This window comes from Muntiacus reevesi, chromosome 6, assembly GCF_963930625.1.
Source record: "Muntiacus reevesi chromosome 6, mMunRee1.1, whole genome shotgun sequence".
Classification (NCBI taxonomy): domain Eukaryota; kingdom Metazoa; phylum Chordata; class Mammalia; order Artiodactyla; family Cervidae; genus Muntiacus; species Muntiacus reevesi.
The window spans coordinates 8,889,904-8,903,897 of record NC_089254.1 but is presented as its reverse complement, the minus strand read 5'-3'; the positions used below and the strand labels follow the sequence as shown (position 1 = coordinate 8,903,897).

Here is a 13,994-nt window from a genome sequence, read left to right as displayed (position 1 = left end):
TTCCCTGGTGGCTCAGTTGGTAAAGAATCTGCCTGCAATGCAGGAAACCTGGGATCAGTCCCTGGGTCAGGTAGATCCCCTGGAGAAGGAAATGGCTACCCACTCCAGTATTCTTGCCTGGGAGATCTCATAGACAGAGGAGCCTGGTGGGCTACAGTTCATGCGGTAGCAGAGAGTCAGACACAACTGAGCAAGTAAGCCGTGGAGGTTAACAGAATTTAATTATTAAGAGCTCAGGTTTGGTGTCAAATAGCCTGGATCTGATTTCTGGTTCCTGCTTCCTGGGTGTGTGATATGGGGCTACTTATTTAACTGCTTCATCTCTCCCTTTTCTTAATTGTAAAGTAGGAATAACAAAATATGCTTTGCAGGGTTAACAAGACCTTACACATAATAACTATTCAATAACTGTTAACTATTAAAAGCGTGATTTAACACAATCTGCTATTTTGAATCCCTCTCCACTACTAAGAAGACTAGGATCTGTTACTCACGTGGATTTGGATCTGAAGATGGGCCTGGAGCACGGCTGACTTTGGGTGAAATAGTGAGGAGAGGAGTTTGAAGTCCTGAAGACCATCCAGTAGGAAGAAAATGTGAGCCAGGTTGTCCAACAACAGATCTGAAAGTTGCTTTTCTGTGTGGTGTGGTAAGTAACGCCTTGGACAACATCTAGAGTGAGGTCCATTTTGCTCATTCATGTTTTCAGGTGACATGGTTTACTTTAGCAGAACTCGAGGTGGTCCGGGTTTATCAGAGAGCGCGTGCAGCTGGCAGAACCAGAGGAACTGGTTGCTGGTTGCTGACTGTTGGCTTAATTTGTTTTCCCTTTCAAATCCGTTTCTGATTTAAAATTGTCATGCTATAAATACCGAGGAATAAATCTCTAAAGGTGGAATTTTTAGACTGTAAATAGGAAGGAATATAATTTTGGAAAAAGTGGGTTTTATTCCATCTTGTGAATATTTGCTCCCCTGCTCTGCAGTAATGTAACATTTTCTACCAGTGATGAAGAATTGCCTCATGGTAATTTAAGGCAGAGTACTGTAGGATCAAACAACCCAAAAGGTTGTTAAACTCACCAGACTGAGTGGAATCTCAAGTTTATGGTGTTTCTCTTAGCCAACTCTCTTCTGGTGATGGTGGCAATCTAATTACCTTGAGAACCCAGGATCATATCGAGGCAGAAATTGTTAGGCAGCTAGTGTAGGACTGGGACCTTGGTTCTTTTTTAAATTTCAAATTTTTCTCCCATACAAATATCTTGCTTCATTAACCTAAAGTTATACAGTTGTTTCAGTTTCCAGGCACTCAGAGAAATACCTCCCTAATCTAGTAGGTAATAAAACATCCAGACCCAAGACAGGACAATCGTTAACTGCTGTCCAACTTATCAAGAAGAAAAACACCAGGTAGACCTTTAACTTTTACCCCATGCATCTGGTCCTTGAACAATGGCCTGGGGTCATTAGAAAGGGTCATGGAAGGGCAACTCAATGTCTAAGAAAAAGTCATGGACTTGGGGATCAAAAAAAAAAAAAAAGAAGCAAGTTACAAAATTTTTTTTTAAAAAATCTCAAACTAGACATAGTTGCCTTAAAACGATTGGTTAGAAATTACATATATGTCAGTGACCCAAGTCAACCAAAAACAAACAGATCAATACTGATAAAGATACAAACTGCTGTAATTCCTGACTTTGGGGCAGGACCCCACCCTGTCTCAGTGTCTGTCCTGAGAGCTTTGTACTTCTCACTTCTTTAAAATAAATCCTGCATGTTTACTACCTGAGTGTCTGTGTGATGGTAAATTTCATTCTTTGACTCTGTGAACAAGAACTTGGATTCTCATTTCAACATCAGGTCTGGAATCAGCAAATTTGCCAGGCTAAGTATCCAGTTCCTTGCCACAGACCCTTGTGGTAATTAGCTTGGAAGTAGGAGAGCTTACTCATGAAGTCTTTCTAGATTCTGGTTAGGCACATTTAAGAGAAATAAAGTTGCCAGCAGGAAACTCTGTATAAATCTAACGTTGTTAAAAACAACTGTTTTGGAAAGGAAGGAAATTAAGCTAGCCCTTTTGTTTGTTTGTTTGCAAACAAAGAATATTAACCGTCTGTGACTATGTGGGTAACTTTACTGGTTTACTCAGCCTTAAGCTTTGCAGGCTTCTCTTTGGATTTCAGGCAAACCAAATGCCAGCCAAGAGAATGGAGGAAGAGAGTTCTGGATAGAGACCTGACGTTCCTCTGAAGGCCCTCAAGTGAGACTTGTAGGCAGCTGGCAGTCTGTCTGGGAAGCTGATGTGGTGTGGGCGAGCCATCTGTCCATGAGCGCAGGAGTCTGTGGGTGTGGTTTCATTGGGTAGGGGGAGGGGGGTGGAGGACCACTTCCTCTCTGACCTCAGTCGGATCCTCTGAGATTCAAACATGAGTGGTCAACCAAAGCCTTGTGGTTTTGCTAGAAGTCCATTTGCATGAAAAACTAAGGACACTTCCTGGGCAGAGCTGATCAGGCAGGTACTTTGGGCGAAGTAACAACAACAACAAAAACAACAACAAACAGAAAACCTCAAACAAGAGCAAACAACCTTCTTTATAAAAGGGCAGAGGTGCTTCTGAATACAGCACAGATACTATATTTGTACTTGACTCTCAGCATATGTCCTGAGTGTCTAAGTACAACTTGTGGAAGGAGGGCTCCAGAGTCTGTCCTTTCCCTGGCACATGCTTTCAAATACAAAGGGGGCCCGGGAAGGAGAGGTCCATTCAATCCTGCAACTTTGATCCCCACCCCAAGTAAGGTCACTTAAAAACACATATATGGGGGGAAGGGTGGGTGGGTGTGATGATTTGGAGATTGGGATTGACATGTATACACTACCATAGGTAAAATAGATAGCTAATGGGAACCAGCTATGTACCACAGGGAGTTCAGCTCTGTGCTCTGTGATGTCATAGACGACAGGATAGGAGGATTGCAGGGTAGGAGGGAGGTCCAAGGGGGAGGGGATATATGTATACATATAGATGATTCACTTCGTTGTACCACAGAAATTAACACAACATTGTAAAGCAACTATCAGTTCAGTTCAGTTGCTCAGTTGTGTCCGACCCTTTGTAACCCCCACGGACTGCAGCACGCCAGGCTTCCCTGTCCATCACCAACTCCCAGAGCTTGGTCAAACTCATGGCCATCAAGTTGTTGATGCCATCCAACCATCTCATCCTCTGCCATCCCCTTCTCTTCCTGCCTTCAATCTTTCCCAGCATCAGGATCTTTCCCAGTGAGTCAGTTTTTCACATCAGGTGGTCTAAGTATTGGAGTTTCAGCATCAGCATCAGTCCTACCAATGACTATTCAGGACTGATTTCCTTCAGGATTGACTGGTTTGATCTCCTTGCAGTCCAAGGGACTTTCAAGAGTTTTCTCCAACACCACAGTTCAAAAGCAACAATTTTTCAGCACTCAGCTTTCTTTATAGTCCAACTCATATCCATACACGACTACTGGAAAAGCCATAGTTTTGACTAGACAGACCTTTGCTGGCAAAGTAACGTCTCTCCTTTTTTTAATATGCTGTCTAGGTTGGTCACAACTTTTCTTGTAAGGAGTAAGCGTCTTTTAATTTCATGGGTGCAGTCACCATCTGCTGTGATTTTGAAGCCCAAGAAAATAAAGTTGACACTGTTTCCACAGTTTCCCCATCTATTTCCCATGAAGTGATGGGACCAGATGCCATGATCTCAGTTTTCTGAATGTTGAGTTTTAGGCCAACTTTTTCACTCTCCTCTTTCACTTTCATCAAGAAGCTCTTTAGTTCTTCACTTTCTGCTATAAGGGTGGTGCTGACTGCGTGTCTGAGGTATTGATATTTCTCCCAGCAATCTTGATTCCAGCTTGTGCATCATCCAGCCTGGCATTTCACAAGATGTACTCTGTATATAGGGCTTCCCTTGTAGCTTAGACAGTAAAGCGTCTGCCTGCAACGTGGGAGACCCAGGTTCGTTCCCTGGGTCAGGAAGATCCCCTGGAGAAGGAAATGGCAACCCACTCCAGTACTCTTGCCTGAAAAATTCCATGGACTGAGCAGCCTGGTAGGCTACAGTCCATGGGGTCGCAGAATCGAACACGACTGAGCGACTTCACTTCACTTCACTTCACTCTGCATATAAGTTAAATAAGCAGGGTGACAATATACAGCCTTGATGTACTCCTTTCCCTATTTGGAACCAGTCTGCTTTTCCATGTTCAGTTCTAACTGTTGCTTCTTGACCTGCATAAAGGTTTCTCAGGAGGCAGGTAAGGTGGTCTGGTATTCCCATCTCTTGAAGAACTTTCCACCATTTGTTGTGATCTACAGAATCAAAGTCTTTGGCATAATCAATAAAGCAGAAGTAGATATTTTTCTGGAACTCTCTTGCTTTTTCGATGATCCAACAAAGTTGGCAATTTGATCTCTGGTTCCTCTGCCTTTTCTAAATCCAGCTTGAACATCTGGAAGTTCATGGTTCACGTACTGCTGAGGCCTGGCTTGGAGAATTCTGAGCATTATTGTGCTAGCATGTGAGATGAGTGCAATTGTGTGGTAGGTTGGACATTTTTTGGCTATACCCCTTTTTAAAAAAAGAAGCACATATATGATCTTATATTGCCATGGTTGCAGAAAAGGAAGAGAACTGTAAAAAGAGATACATGACAATAATGACAATATAAATTTGACTTAAAAATTGAGTTACTTTAGCCTTTATAACAAATTCAGAAAGATAAAAACTTTAGAACAGTTTCTAGGAAAAATTCTCTTCTACCATGCTACTACTTCACCTCACCCCCTTTCCTTTGTTTCTTCATCATTGCTTACTCCCTGCCACTGGTCTTCTCCCACACACAGTTCCCAGTGATTCCAACCACACTTTCTTTTCTTAATTACATCATTTTAGTAGAGGCTTGGGTCACCTGTGGTCTTGGGGAAGAATGTAGATGAGCAGACATTCAGGGTGAGAATGAGACCTACCTTGGAAATAAAGTCCAGGAGGGCAGGGCTTTGTCTTGATTTTCACCATATCCCCTCATCCTGAAAACAGTGGGGGGTATAGTGAATAATGAATAAAACACAGACAAGGTATATAAAGATTCCATTCTAATGCAATGCCAATGGCAACCAAGTCATTTCTCCTACTGTAGGTAATGACGACGTTTTGGGGATTTGAAAAATATTTTTAATCCTTAATGAGTAAACCTCTTTGCAAAAATATGAGAAGAAAAAAAATGAATCAATAATACACCATTCTTATCCGACCATTATTATACTTTTCTTATTCAGCATTTTATAATATGCATTTAAGATATATTTGTAACCAGAAAATTTTACATAGGAAATATGGAACTTATTTTCAGAAGAACTAATCTCTTCAGGAGAACTAATCGCCTACAAGACATCAATGGAAACAAACCATGGTGTTGCTTAAGTCTGAAATAATCTTTGATAATCTAAGTCCCTATAAGAGACATTACTTTGTCAACAAAGGTCTGTCTAGTCAAGGCTATGGTTTTTCCAGTAGTCATGTATGGATGTGAGAGTTGGACAATAAAGAAAGCTGAGCGCCGAAGAATTGATGCTTTTCAACTGTGGTGTTGGAGAAGAATTTTGAGAGTCCCTTGGATTGCAAGGAGATCCAACCAGTCCATCCTAAAGGAGACCAGTCCTGGGTGTTCATTGGAATGACTGATGTTGAAGCTGAAACTCCAATACTTTGGCCACCTCATGTGAAGAGCTGACTCATTTGAAAAGACCCTGATGCTGGGAAAAGATTGAGGACAGGAGGAGAAGGGGACGACAGAGGATGAGATGGTTGGATGGCATCACCGACTCAATGGACATGGGTTTGGGTGGACTCCAGGAGTTGGCGATGGACAGGGAGGCCTGGCGTGCTGCGGTCCATGTTGTCGCAGAATCGGACACGACTGAGCGACAGAATAGAACTGAACTGAAACGCTGAAGTTTTCATCTACATCATGTTAATCACATAAATAAGCGTATCAACCTATCATGCTACAAAATTCATGTATATAATAGTGATTTTCCCATTTCATGTCGGTGTCTAGCAGCAACTCAGGGCCTCTGGCCGGGTGGCTGGAAGGCTTCCCCGAGTCCCGTTTCGCCCCCCGAAATACTCCCAGAAGGCGCTCACCGCGGTCTCCTGCTGCCCCCTGCCGGGACCCAGCGTCGGGCTATGAAAGGCTTTGCGCGGCCGCAGGGGAGGGGTGGTGCCAGAGGCGTGACGTCACCTATATGCGCGGCCCGTCACCGGAAGTTATTTCTGTCCACTTCCGTCCCTCTGTTTCTCGCGAGATTGCAGAGGAGACGGGAAAGGGTTTTTCCCGTGCCCTGTTGTATTCCAGGTTGAGGTTGGTGACTCGCTGCTGCTGTGCCTTTTCTTTTTAGAATCGGGTCTGGGTGGCTGTGATGTGTAACTGAGTCCCATTCCCGCGCAGCCCCTGGTTGACTTTCCTTGTGGGAGGACGAGGGCCCGAAGAACCCGCGGAATGGAACTCGTAGAAATACCCGTAGGGTTTTTGAGTTACAGACCCGCGTAGGTTCGAAACTTGCTTCCACCAGCTAAGTCAAGCTAGTAAGGGAGCTCGGCGCTTTTTCTCATTTTGTAACTTTAGGAATAATGCCTACCTTTTAAGTAAGGTGATGTTTGTGAAGCACTTAGTTCTGGGTTTTGCAAATTATCCTCGTGATTCTGCTGCCTTTTCCCTTCATCTTCGGGCTTGTACTTAGCATTTTCTTCCCAATATCTCTGAGAGATGCTTAGTATGCTGAAAATTATGCATTTTACGAAAACATTATGCACTGTTAAGTGAGATTGATCATTTTTCTGTATTACGGAGTCCTGACAACATTTTGTACCCCTTTCTTTATTTTTTCTGTTTCTAGGGACAACTATTTTCCCGCTTTTCTGGAGGAACGCAAAGTCCTCTGTCCTTAAGACAGATGAGGTGAGAAATGAATTTCTGTAAAGATCTTCAAACTTAGCTCTTTTTGTCGAAAGACTGACTGGAATGCAGTATCGTGTAACCAGAGATTACCCATTTCCATCCAAAGCCCCCTTGTCCGGGGAATTGTGGAGCAGAGGGGAACATAAACTCACTTTTATCCCTTAGACCTCACAAGTACAGAGGTTTTCCATGTACTTGTTAACTTTGGCTTTTAACGCTTGGAGTAATGACTTTGGTAATTAAAAACGTCAATTTGAGAGACAGATGGAAATAACTTGGAATATTAATTATTTTTTAATTTATAGATTGAGTCAGTTGATACTACTTGCATTAGGCTGCTTAAATATTTATTCACCATCCTAGGTGTCATAGGACTATTTTGAAGGGAGACTGGGTGCTAAGAGAGTAAAATAACATTGATATTTAGCAGGTGTAACTTTTTTTGTGTTGAAACCTGAAAAATAACTTCCCCCGTTTTTATCCCCTCTCTGTGTATACCCCTCTCCCCTTTTCATGTAAGTGATATTATCCTAGCCACACTCTTAAGCAATTTGCCACTTAGAATGCCTAGGGCATATTTTTATTGTGTTAGATCTGCCTTTTTTTAAAGAGTAGGCTGTGTAATGTTATATTGATGTGTGTTAATCACTCAGTCTTGTGGGACTCTTTGTGACTTCATGTACTGTAGCCCACCAGGCTCCTCTGTCCATTGAATTCTCCAGGCAAGAATACTGGAGTTGGTAAACATTCCCTTCTCCAGGGGATCTTCCCCACCCAGTGATTGAACCCAGGTCTCCTGCATTGCAGGCAGGTTTTTTACTCTCTGAGCCACCAGGGAAGCCTCTTTGTAGTGACGCACCACTGTTTATTAAATCATTCTACTCTTAGTGGCCATTTGGGTTCCTTCTTTTTTTACTCCCACAAACTATTATAATGCTCATCTTTTTTTTTTTTTTTTTCTGTGAAGTAACAAATGTGCATTCTTGTCCTTCATTTCCTTTGGATAATCTTCATGAAGTAGAAATGCTGGGTTGAAAGATACAATAGATGGTATCAAATTCCCTTCCAACAGTGATATTTGGAAGTCTTATTTCCTCCTATGTTTACCAATTGTTGATGTTAGTTACCATTGTTTTTAGGTTTAGCTGATCCTGCCCATACTATTGATATTGGGGGGGAGGGGGGGAAGCTCCAACTTTTTCATTTATAATATTGTAATCAAAACCAAATTTTTGTGGCCAGTTCAGTTTTTTCCTATTTAAATAGAAGACTTAATTTTAGGCTCCTTAGTAATGAATTACTATAAAACAAATGATTCACTTCACCTTGAAGTATTTGTTAAGTTAAAGAGTTGTGGGAAAATACTGTTTGAATGGCATCTTGTACTATGGATAGATTTAGAAGGATGGGCCTTTCTGAAAGACAGAGTGGCTTTAAAAACTCAGGAAGACAAGAATGGTCAAGGATGTCTAGGACCAGAGACTTAACAGGCTATGGTGTTTCATTGTGAGATTGCAAAATGGAAGAGCTAGCTAGAAAGGCCAGTCTGAAGATTTTACCTTTCAGGGGAGAGCTACAGAGGTGTCTAATTAGGAAGTGAGGGACATGACCACATGTTTGTTTCATAAGTGTTCTGTGGCGGGCACTTTTGAGTGACTGATATTAGAGAAAGGAGTTAAGCGACTGATAGTCTTGAGTGAGAGACTTAGCGAAGAGTAGAGGGATTGGGTTTCAGAGATAGTGAAGAAGCAGAGTCTACATGAATGAATGACTCTGGGTTCGAGGACAAGGAAAAAAAGCAAAGCTTATGTTCACATTTTTTGTTATGAGAGTAATGGTGATTTCATTAATTAGAGGGGGGCTCATTTGTTTGGGGGCTGGGAAAGATGCTCAGTTTGGTTTTGGACTTGTTAATTTGTGTGAAAGGTATGTCCACGGAGAATGAATTATACACAAAGACAAATCCACCTATAACATATCCAGAAGTCTTAATTTCTTGCTCTTTTGTTAAGATGTTTGGCATATATTTTTACTTTCAGTTTGCCATCAGTAGAATTTCTTTTGAACTTACTGTGACTCATTCAGCTCTGTTTCTCAAGAGTAGAGTGTGGTCTAAAGGAGTAGTCTTAGACATTTTTGATCATATACAATCTTAATTTTAAAAAGGTCTATAAATATACCTTCAACATATGTATATTTACTGACTAGTTATATACATGTCTTATGGTACTGTTATTACTATATTGTATAATTATGAAACATGTAAAAAGTAGAAATTTTAAAAGGCCAAGACAAGTATAAATTAGAGTTTTACTGTTTTCGTCCTGTATCCCATTGGATCATCTCACACCCACTCTTTGGAAAGCACCGGTTTTATCTAGAGCTGTCAGTGTTCTGCCCCTTTATCCAGTAGAGGTCACCCTGAGCATCTGGAAGAGAGGAGGTATTTGAGCTACTTTTAAGTTTCTGTCTTCATGTATTTTTGGAAGATTATGTAGTTACAGAGTATATGTTATTATGAAGACATGAAGAATAATGAACTCAGGGTATAGGGCAGTCTTAAAACATGCTTTTGCTGTTTCCTGTTTACTTTGTGAGTGACCTGCATTTTGTTCGAATGTTACTTGAATCTATAGTTTTGGAATCTTTTCCTAATTCTTTGAGGATTAATGGATTATCTGAGTTATTAGAATGTTCCCAGCCAGTAGGCATAATCCAAGTTCTTGTTAAATTGGAGTATTTAAAAGGATAGGCACAGAGGAACTTTTCTTTTATGGATCTTGAAAGCAGCATCTCAAGCCCAGAGATAGTAGCAGTGAGTTGGAGCCATCTATCTCTATTCTTTGTTTTATGCTTAATTAGGAGAGAGGAAGAGGGAGAACCCTCTTTTAAGTAATAAGAGCCCATTGTAAGTAATTAGAAATTAAGAGCAGTTTGTCACAGCTATATAGTCTGAAAAGGAGAAAGTACTGGTAAAGTGTTATGTATTGTATGACTCAGACCATAAGCAATTTAGGAGCATAAATCATCTGACAATTTGGATAGCAAGACAAAAACTTTTCTGTTGCTTTTCTGTTAAAATATTTCCTATAAACAGAGATATTTGTTTTAATAGGGACCTATGATTATTGTCATGTATAAGTTGATACATTTTATGTCCCATTTCTAAATGATCAGGAAAATGAGTTGTCAAGGTTTTAATCTTTTGATCAAAGTTATATGTATTGTGAAGCAGATGCAGGGAGCCCTGAGTTAGTCTTCTGTAAAATGGTGGTAAGGAGAATGGCAAAAGTAAGTTTTTAAATGTGTACATCTCACTTCTCTTTATAATTCCACATGTCGTGGACACTGTGTATGAAATATCCCAACTGGGTCATAATGAAGTGAAAATCGGTTTGGAGTTGTTGGGTTAACCCAACAACTGAGGGAGCATTAGGGTAAATTGAGTGACATGGAGATTGGGATCAGGGCTGTTGACCAGAGATCCATATAGGATAAGAATTAAGGATGGCTTTAAAGAATACCATGAACCTAGAAAAAGGTGTTTAGGGTGGAAATAACATAGTATGAAGTGTTGGTTTTCAGGACTAGATTTAGAGTTTGATAACCAAAAAGTGAGAGCAAGAGGCAAAGGAGGCTGGTATCTGTGGGCAAATGCAAGGCCAAGAATCTGGGAGGTTAGAAGACAAGGCAGAATTGAAAACATCAGTTAGTAAAAATAAGTCAAAGCTTTGGAAAGCAGTTACATAAAGCAGAGATGCAAAGAGGCAATTGATTTTGGGTAGCCTGTGCAGGCAGGACCAAATAAGTAAAGGCAAGAATGATTCTGGGGCAGTGTTGTTGCTGTGTGCTGCTTTTATTTGTGTTAAGACTAGAAGTGGCCCCTGGCCCACAGATAATCGGAAGTGGTGAGCCAGGGAGTGGGAGTGTGGTGGGGAGATTGTTATCACAGAACCAGGAGAGCTGGATCTCTAGTGTTTTCTTACAGAAATTACCACAATACAGGATCATGATGAAATCTGTTAGCTGTTTAACATGTGTGTGTGTGTAATACTGTGTATGTTGTTTTATACAGCATTCCATACGGTTTGGGCTACCTGACCATTATGGCGCCAAGAAACCTCTTGTATGTGAGAAGTAACTATCTCTTTGGTTCAAGATGTTGGATGATCCGATTTTCAACAGAAATCATCTTTAAATCAGTTTCATTTAGGCTTTTCGGTAAGAAATGTGATAACGCAGACAGTGAACCTTTGGAAAATGAGGAACTGCTGAATAACTTACTTACCATGGGAGTAGATGTTGACATGGCAAGGAAGCGACAGCCTGGAGTTTTTAACAGGACAGATACTAATGAGCAGGACCTGCAGACATTCCTTCTGTCTAAAGGAGCCAGCAAAGAAGTGATTGCTAGCATCATATCAAGATACCCACGAGCCATGACTCGCACGCCTGAAAGTCTTTCAAATCGGTGGGATCTGTGGAGAAGAATTGTGACATCAGACCTTGAAATTGTAAATATTTTGGAACGTTCTCCTGAATCTTTTTTTCGGTCCAGTGACAACCTGAACTTAGAGAATAACATAAAGTTCCTCTACTCAGTTGGATTGACCCATAAATACCTTTGTCGATTGTTGACCAATGCCCCGCGTACCTTCTCCAATAGTCTTAATCTGAATAAACAGATGGTTGAATTTTTGCAAGAAGTCTGTTTGTCGTTGGGTCACAATGGTCCCACAGATTTTGTCAGGAAGATAATTTTTAAAAATCCTTTCATCTTAATTCAGAGCACCAAACGGATAAAAACTAATATTGAATTTTTACAGTCCACGTTCTGCTTGAATAACGAGGAGCTGCTTAGTCTGATATGTGGTCCAGGAGCTAAAATCCTAGACCTTTCCAGTGACTGTATGAGAAGAAACTACAGAAATATCAAAGAAAAACTGATCTCTCTTGGGTGTACTGCAAAAGAGATACGGAAGTTTGTTTTAAGCTATCCAGATGTGATCTTCTTGGGAGAGAAGAAGTTTAATGATAAAATAGACTGCCTCATAGAAGAAAAAGTTAACATTTCACAAATAATTGAACATCCTCGGATTTTGGATTCAAGCATAAGTACTTTAAAGAGTCGAATCAAAGAATTGGTAAACATTGGCTATGACTTGAGTACATCAAACATCAGCCTTCTGTCTTGGAGTCAAAAAAGATATAATGCTAAATTGAAAAAGTTATATATTGAGCAGAACATTTCTCTGGAGAATTAAGCAAAAGTCAGTCTTCTAATGTAGTGATATTATTTCATTTTGAATTTGGACCTTTCAAAAAGGAGAGATTTGTATTTTTAACCACATATACATATGTAATGTGCCTTTGGATATTTTATTTTAAAGTTTCATAAAAACTCACTGTCAGTATATCCAAGTTATAGTCTTCCCCGCTACCTCTTCTGTAGTTTGATTTATTAATAGTACAACATCCAATTTTATGATATAGGCTGTGGATATTGTATTGATGGTCATTGCTGAGTGCTATGGCAGAACAATGTGTAGAAAGAAAATGCAAAATAAGCTTTTTTGGCTTCTGTTCCTATTTAAAAATTGAGAGATTGATTTAGATAGTTCTATTTCTTATCGTGGTTTTGAATAGCAACTATTTATCCTGTTATTCTATATATCTAATTATAGTTCATCTTCAAAATACAGTGTCAGTAGAAATAAGACAACACAGAGGAGGGATTCTTCATCCAAATTCTACATGCTCCATTTAAATCATTAGTATGCCTCATGGCTCCTCCAGTTTAGGCTAAATTTCCTGTGGGTATATCCTAATTTCTTTGAAGATGGGGGCAACTGTGAGAGGCAGAATAATAGTTAACCCAAAGATTTCAATGTCTTAATTCCCAGAACCTGTGGATATGTTTTGTTATATTACAAAAGGACTTTGCAGATATGATTTAAGAACCTTAATTTGAAGTCCTGGGTTGGGGAGGTTATCCTGGCTTATCTGGTTGGACCCAGTATAATCATAAGGGTCCTTGACAGTGAAGAGGGAGGTTAAAGGAGAGGTCAGAGTGATGTGATGGAAGAAGGACTTGCCCCACTGTTCCTGGCTTTGTAGGAGGAAGGGGACAAGAACCAAGGAGTGCAGGTGGCCTCTAGGCAGTGGACAGGACGAGGAAGCGTTCTCCCCTAGTGCTCAGAGAGGGAGGCTAAACTCAGGACTTTGAGTTTAGCCCAGTGAGACCCTTGTCAAACTTCAGACCTGCAGAACCAGGAGATCATAAGCCTGTGTTGTTTTAAGCCACTGAGTTTGTGATAATTTGTTACAGCAACAAATAGACTAATATAACAAATAGATAATTTAATAATTCAGGTGAAGAAGTATACCGTTGGTATCATATCTGTATTTCTTCCTCTTATACTTTTTTGGTCCACTTACCTTTCTGGAATGGCTAGTAAGTTACTGTTTGTAAATTCCTGTAAATATATGGATGAAAAACTAAATGTAAGTCTAAATAAAGGAATATTTTTGCTTAATGAATGTAGTTTAAAGAAATGATGGTTTTTGTTTTTTTATAATTTGCTGGTGTTTCTACTAATATAAATAGCCAAAAGTTTCTAGAGGCATTAATTTAAAAAATGACACATATCTGTATCTTGAAAACATTCCTGGTCTAGCTTTGCATAAATTGAAAGAGAAGGAGCCGATTATATGACTGTAATTACTTTCAGTTTTTTCCAGAGGCATTTGTTTTCTAGATATGGATTTTGAATTAAGTAACACATGATGCTTAACCTTTGAAGCATTTTTTTCTTTTAGTGAAATATAGTTGATTTGCAGTATTAAGTTTCATGATCACAGAATAATGATTCAGTGTTATTTTTTTTCATATTATACTCCATTATAGATACAGATACACACACACACACCCACACACACACACACACACCAAGATAATGGGTATAATTCCCTGTATCAAGCCTTATTTTT

The 13,994-nt window shown here is 40.0% G+C and overlaps 1 protein-coding gene and 1 long non-coding RNA gene across 3 annotated transcripts; one reads left to right on the top strand and one right to left on the bottom strand.

The window, feature by feature from the left end:
• Nucleotides 1-4,420: 4,420 nt before the first annotated feature.
• Nucleotides 4,421-6,278, bottom strand: LOC136170979 (uncharacterized). Its single transcript, XR_010663723.1, has 3 exons — nt 6,191-6,278; nt 5,014-5,073; nt 4,421-4,528 (listed from the first exon to the last, which is right to left on the bottom strand). It is a non-coding gene; the product is annotated as an uncharacterized lncRNA (long non-coding RNA).
• Nucleotides 6,279-6,347: 69 nt separating this feature from the next.
• On the top strand, nt 6,348-13,559 carry MTERF1 (mitochondrial transcription termination factor 1). 2 transcript variants are annotated; one of them, XM_065939688.1, is made up of 3 exons: nt 6,348-6,407; nt 6,943-7,004; nt 11,080-13,559. In XM_065939688.1, the coding sequence occupies exons 2-3, from the start codon at nt 7,000-7,002 to the stop codon at nt 12,266-12,268; spliced, it is 1,194 nt and encodes a 397-aa protein (XP_065795760.1). In that variant the 5' UTR covers nt 6,348-6,407; nt 6,943-6,999; the 3' UTR covers nt 12,269-13,559. The 2 variants fall into 2 exon arrangements, with proteins under 2 accessions (XP_065795760.1, XP_065795759.1); XM_065939687.1 differs by lacking the exon at nt 6,943-7,004 and having other exon boundaries at nt 6,358-6,407.
• The last annotated feature ends 435 nt before the right edge of the window (nt 13,560-13,994 follow it).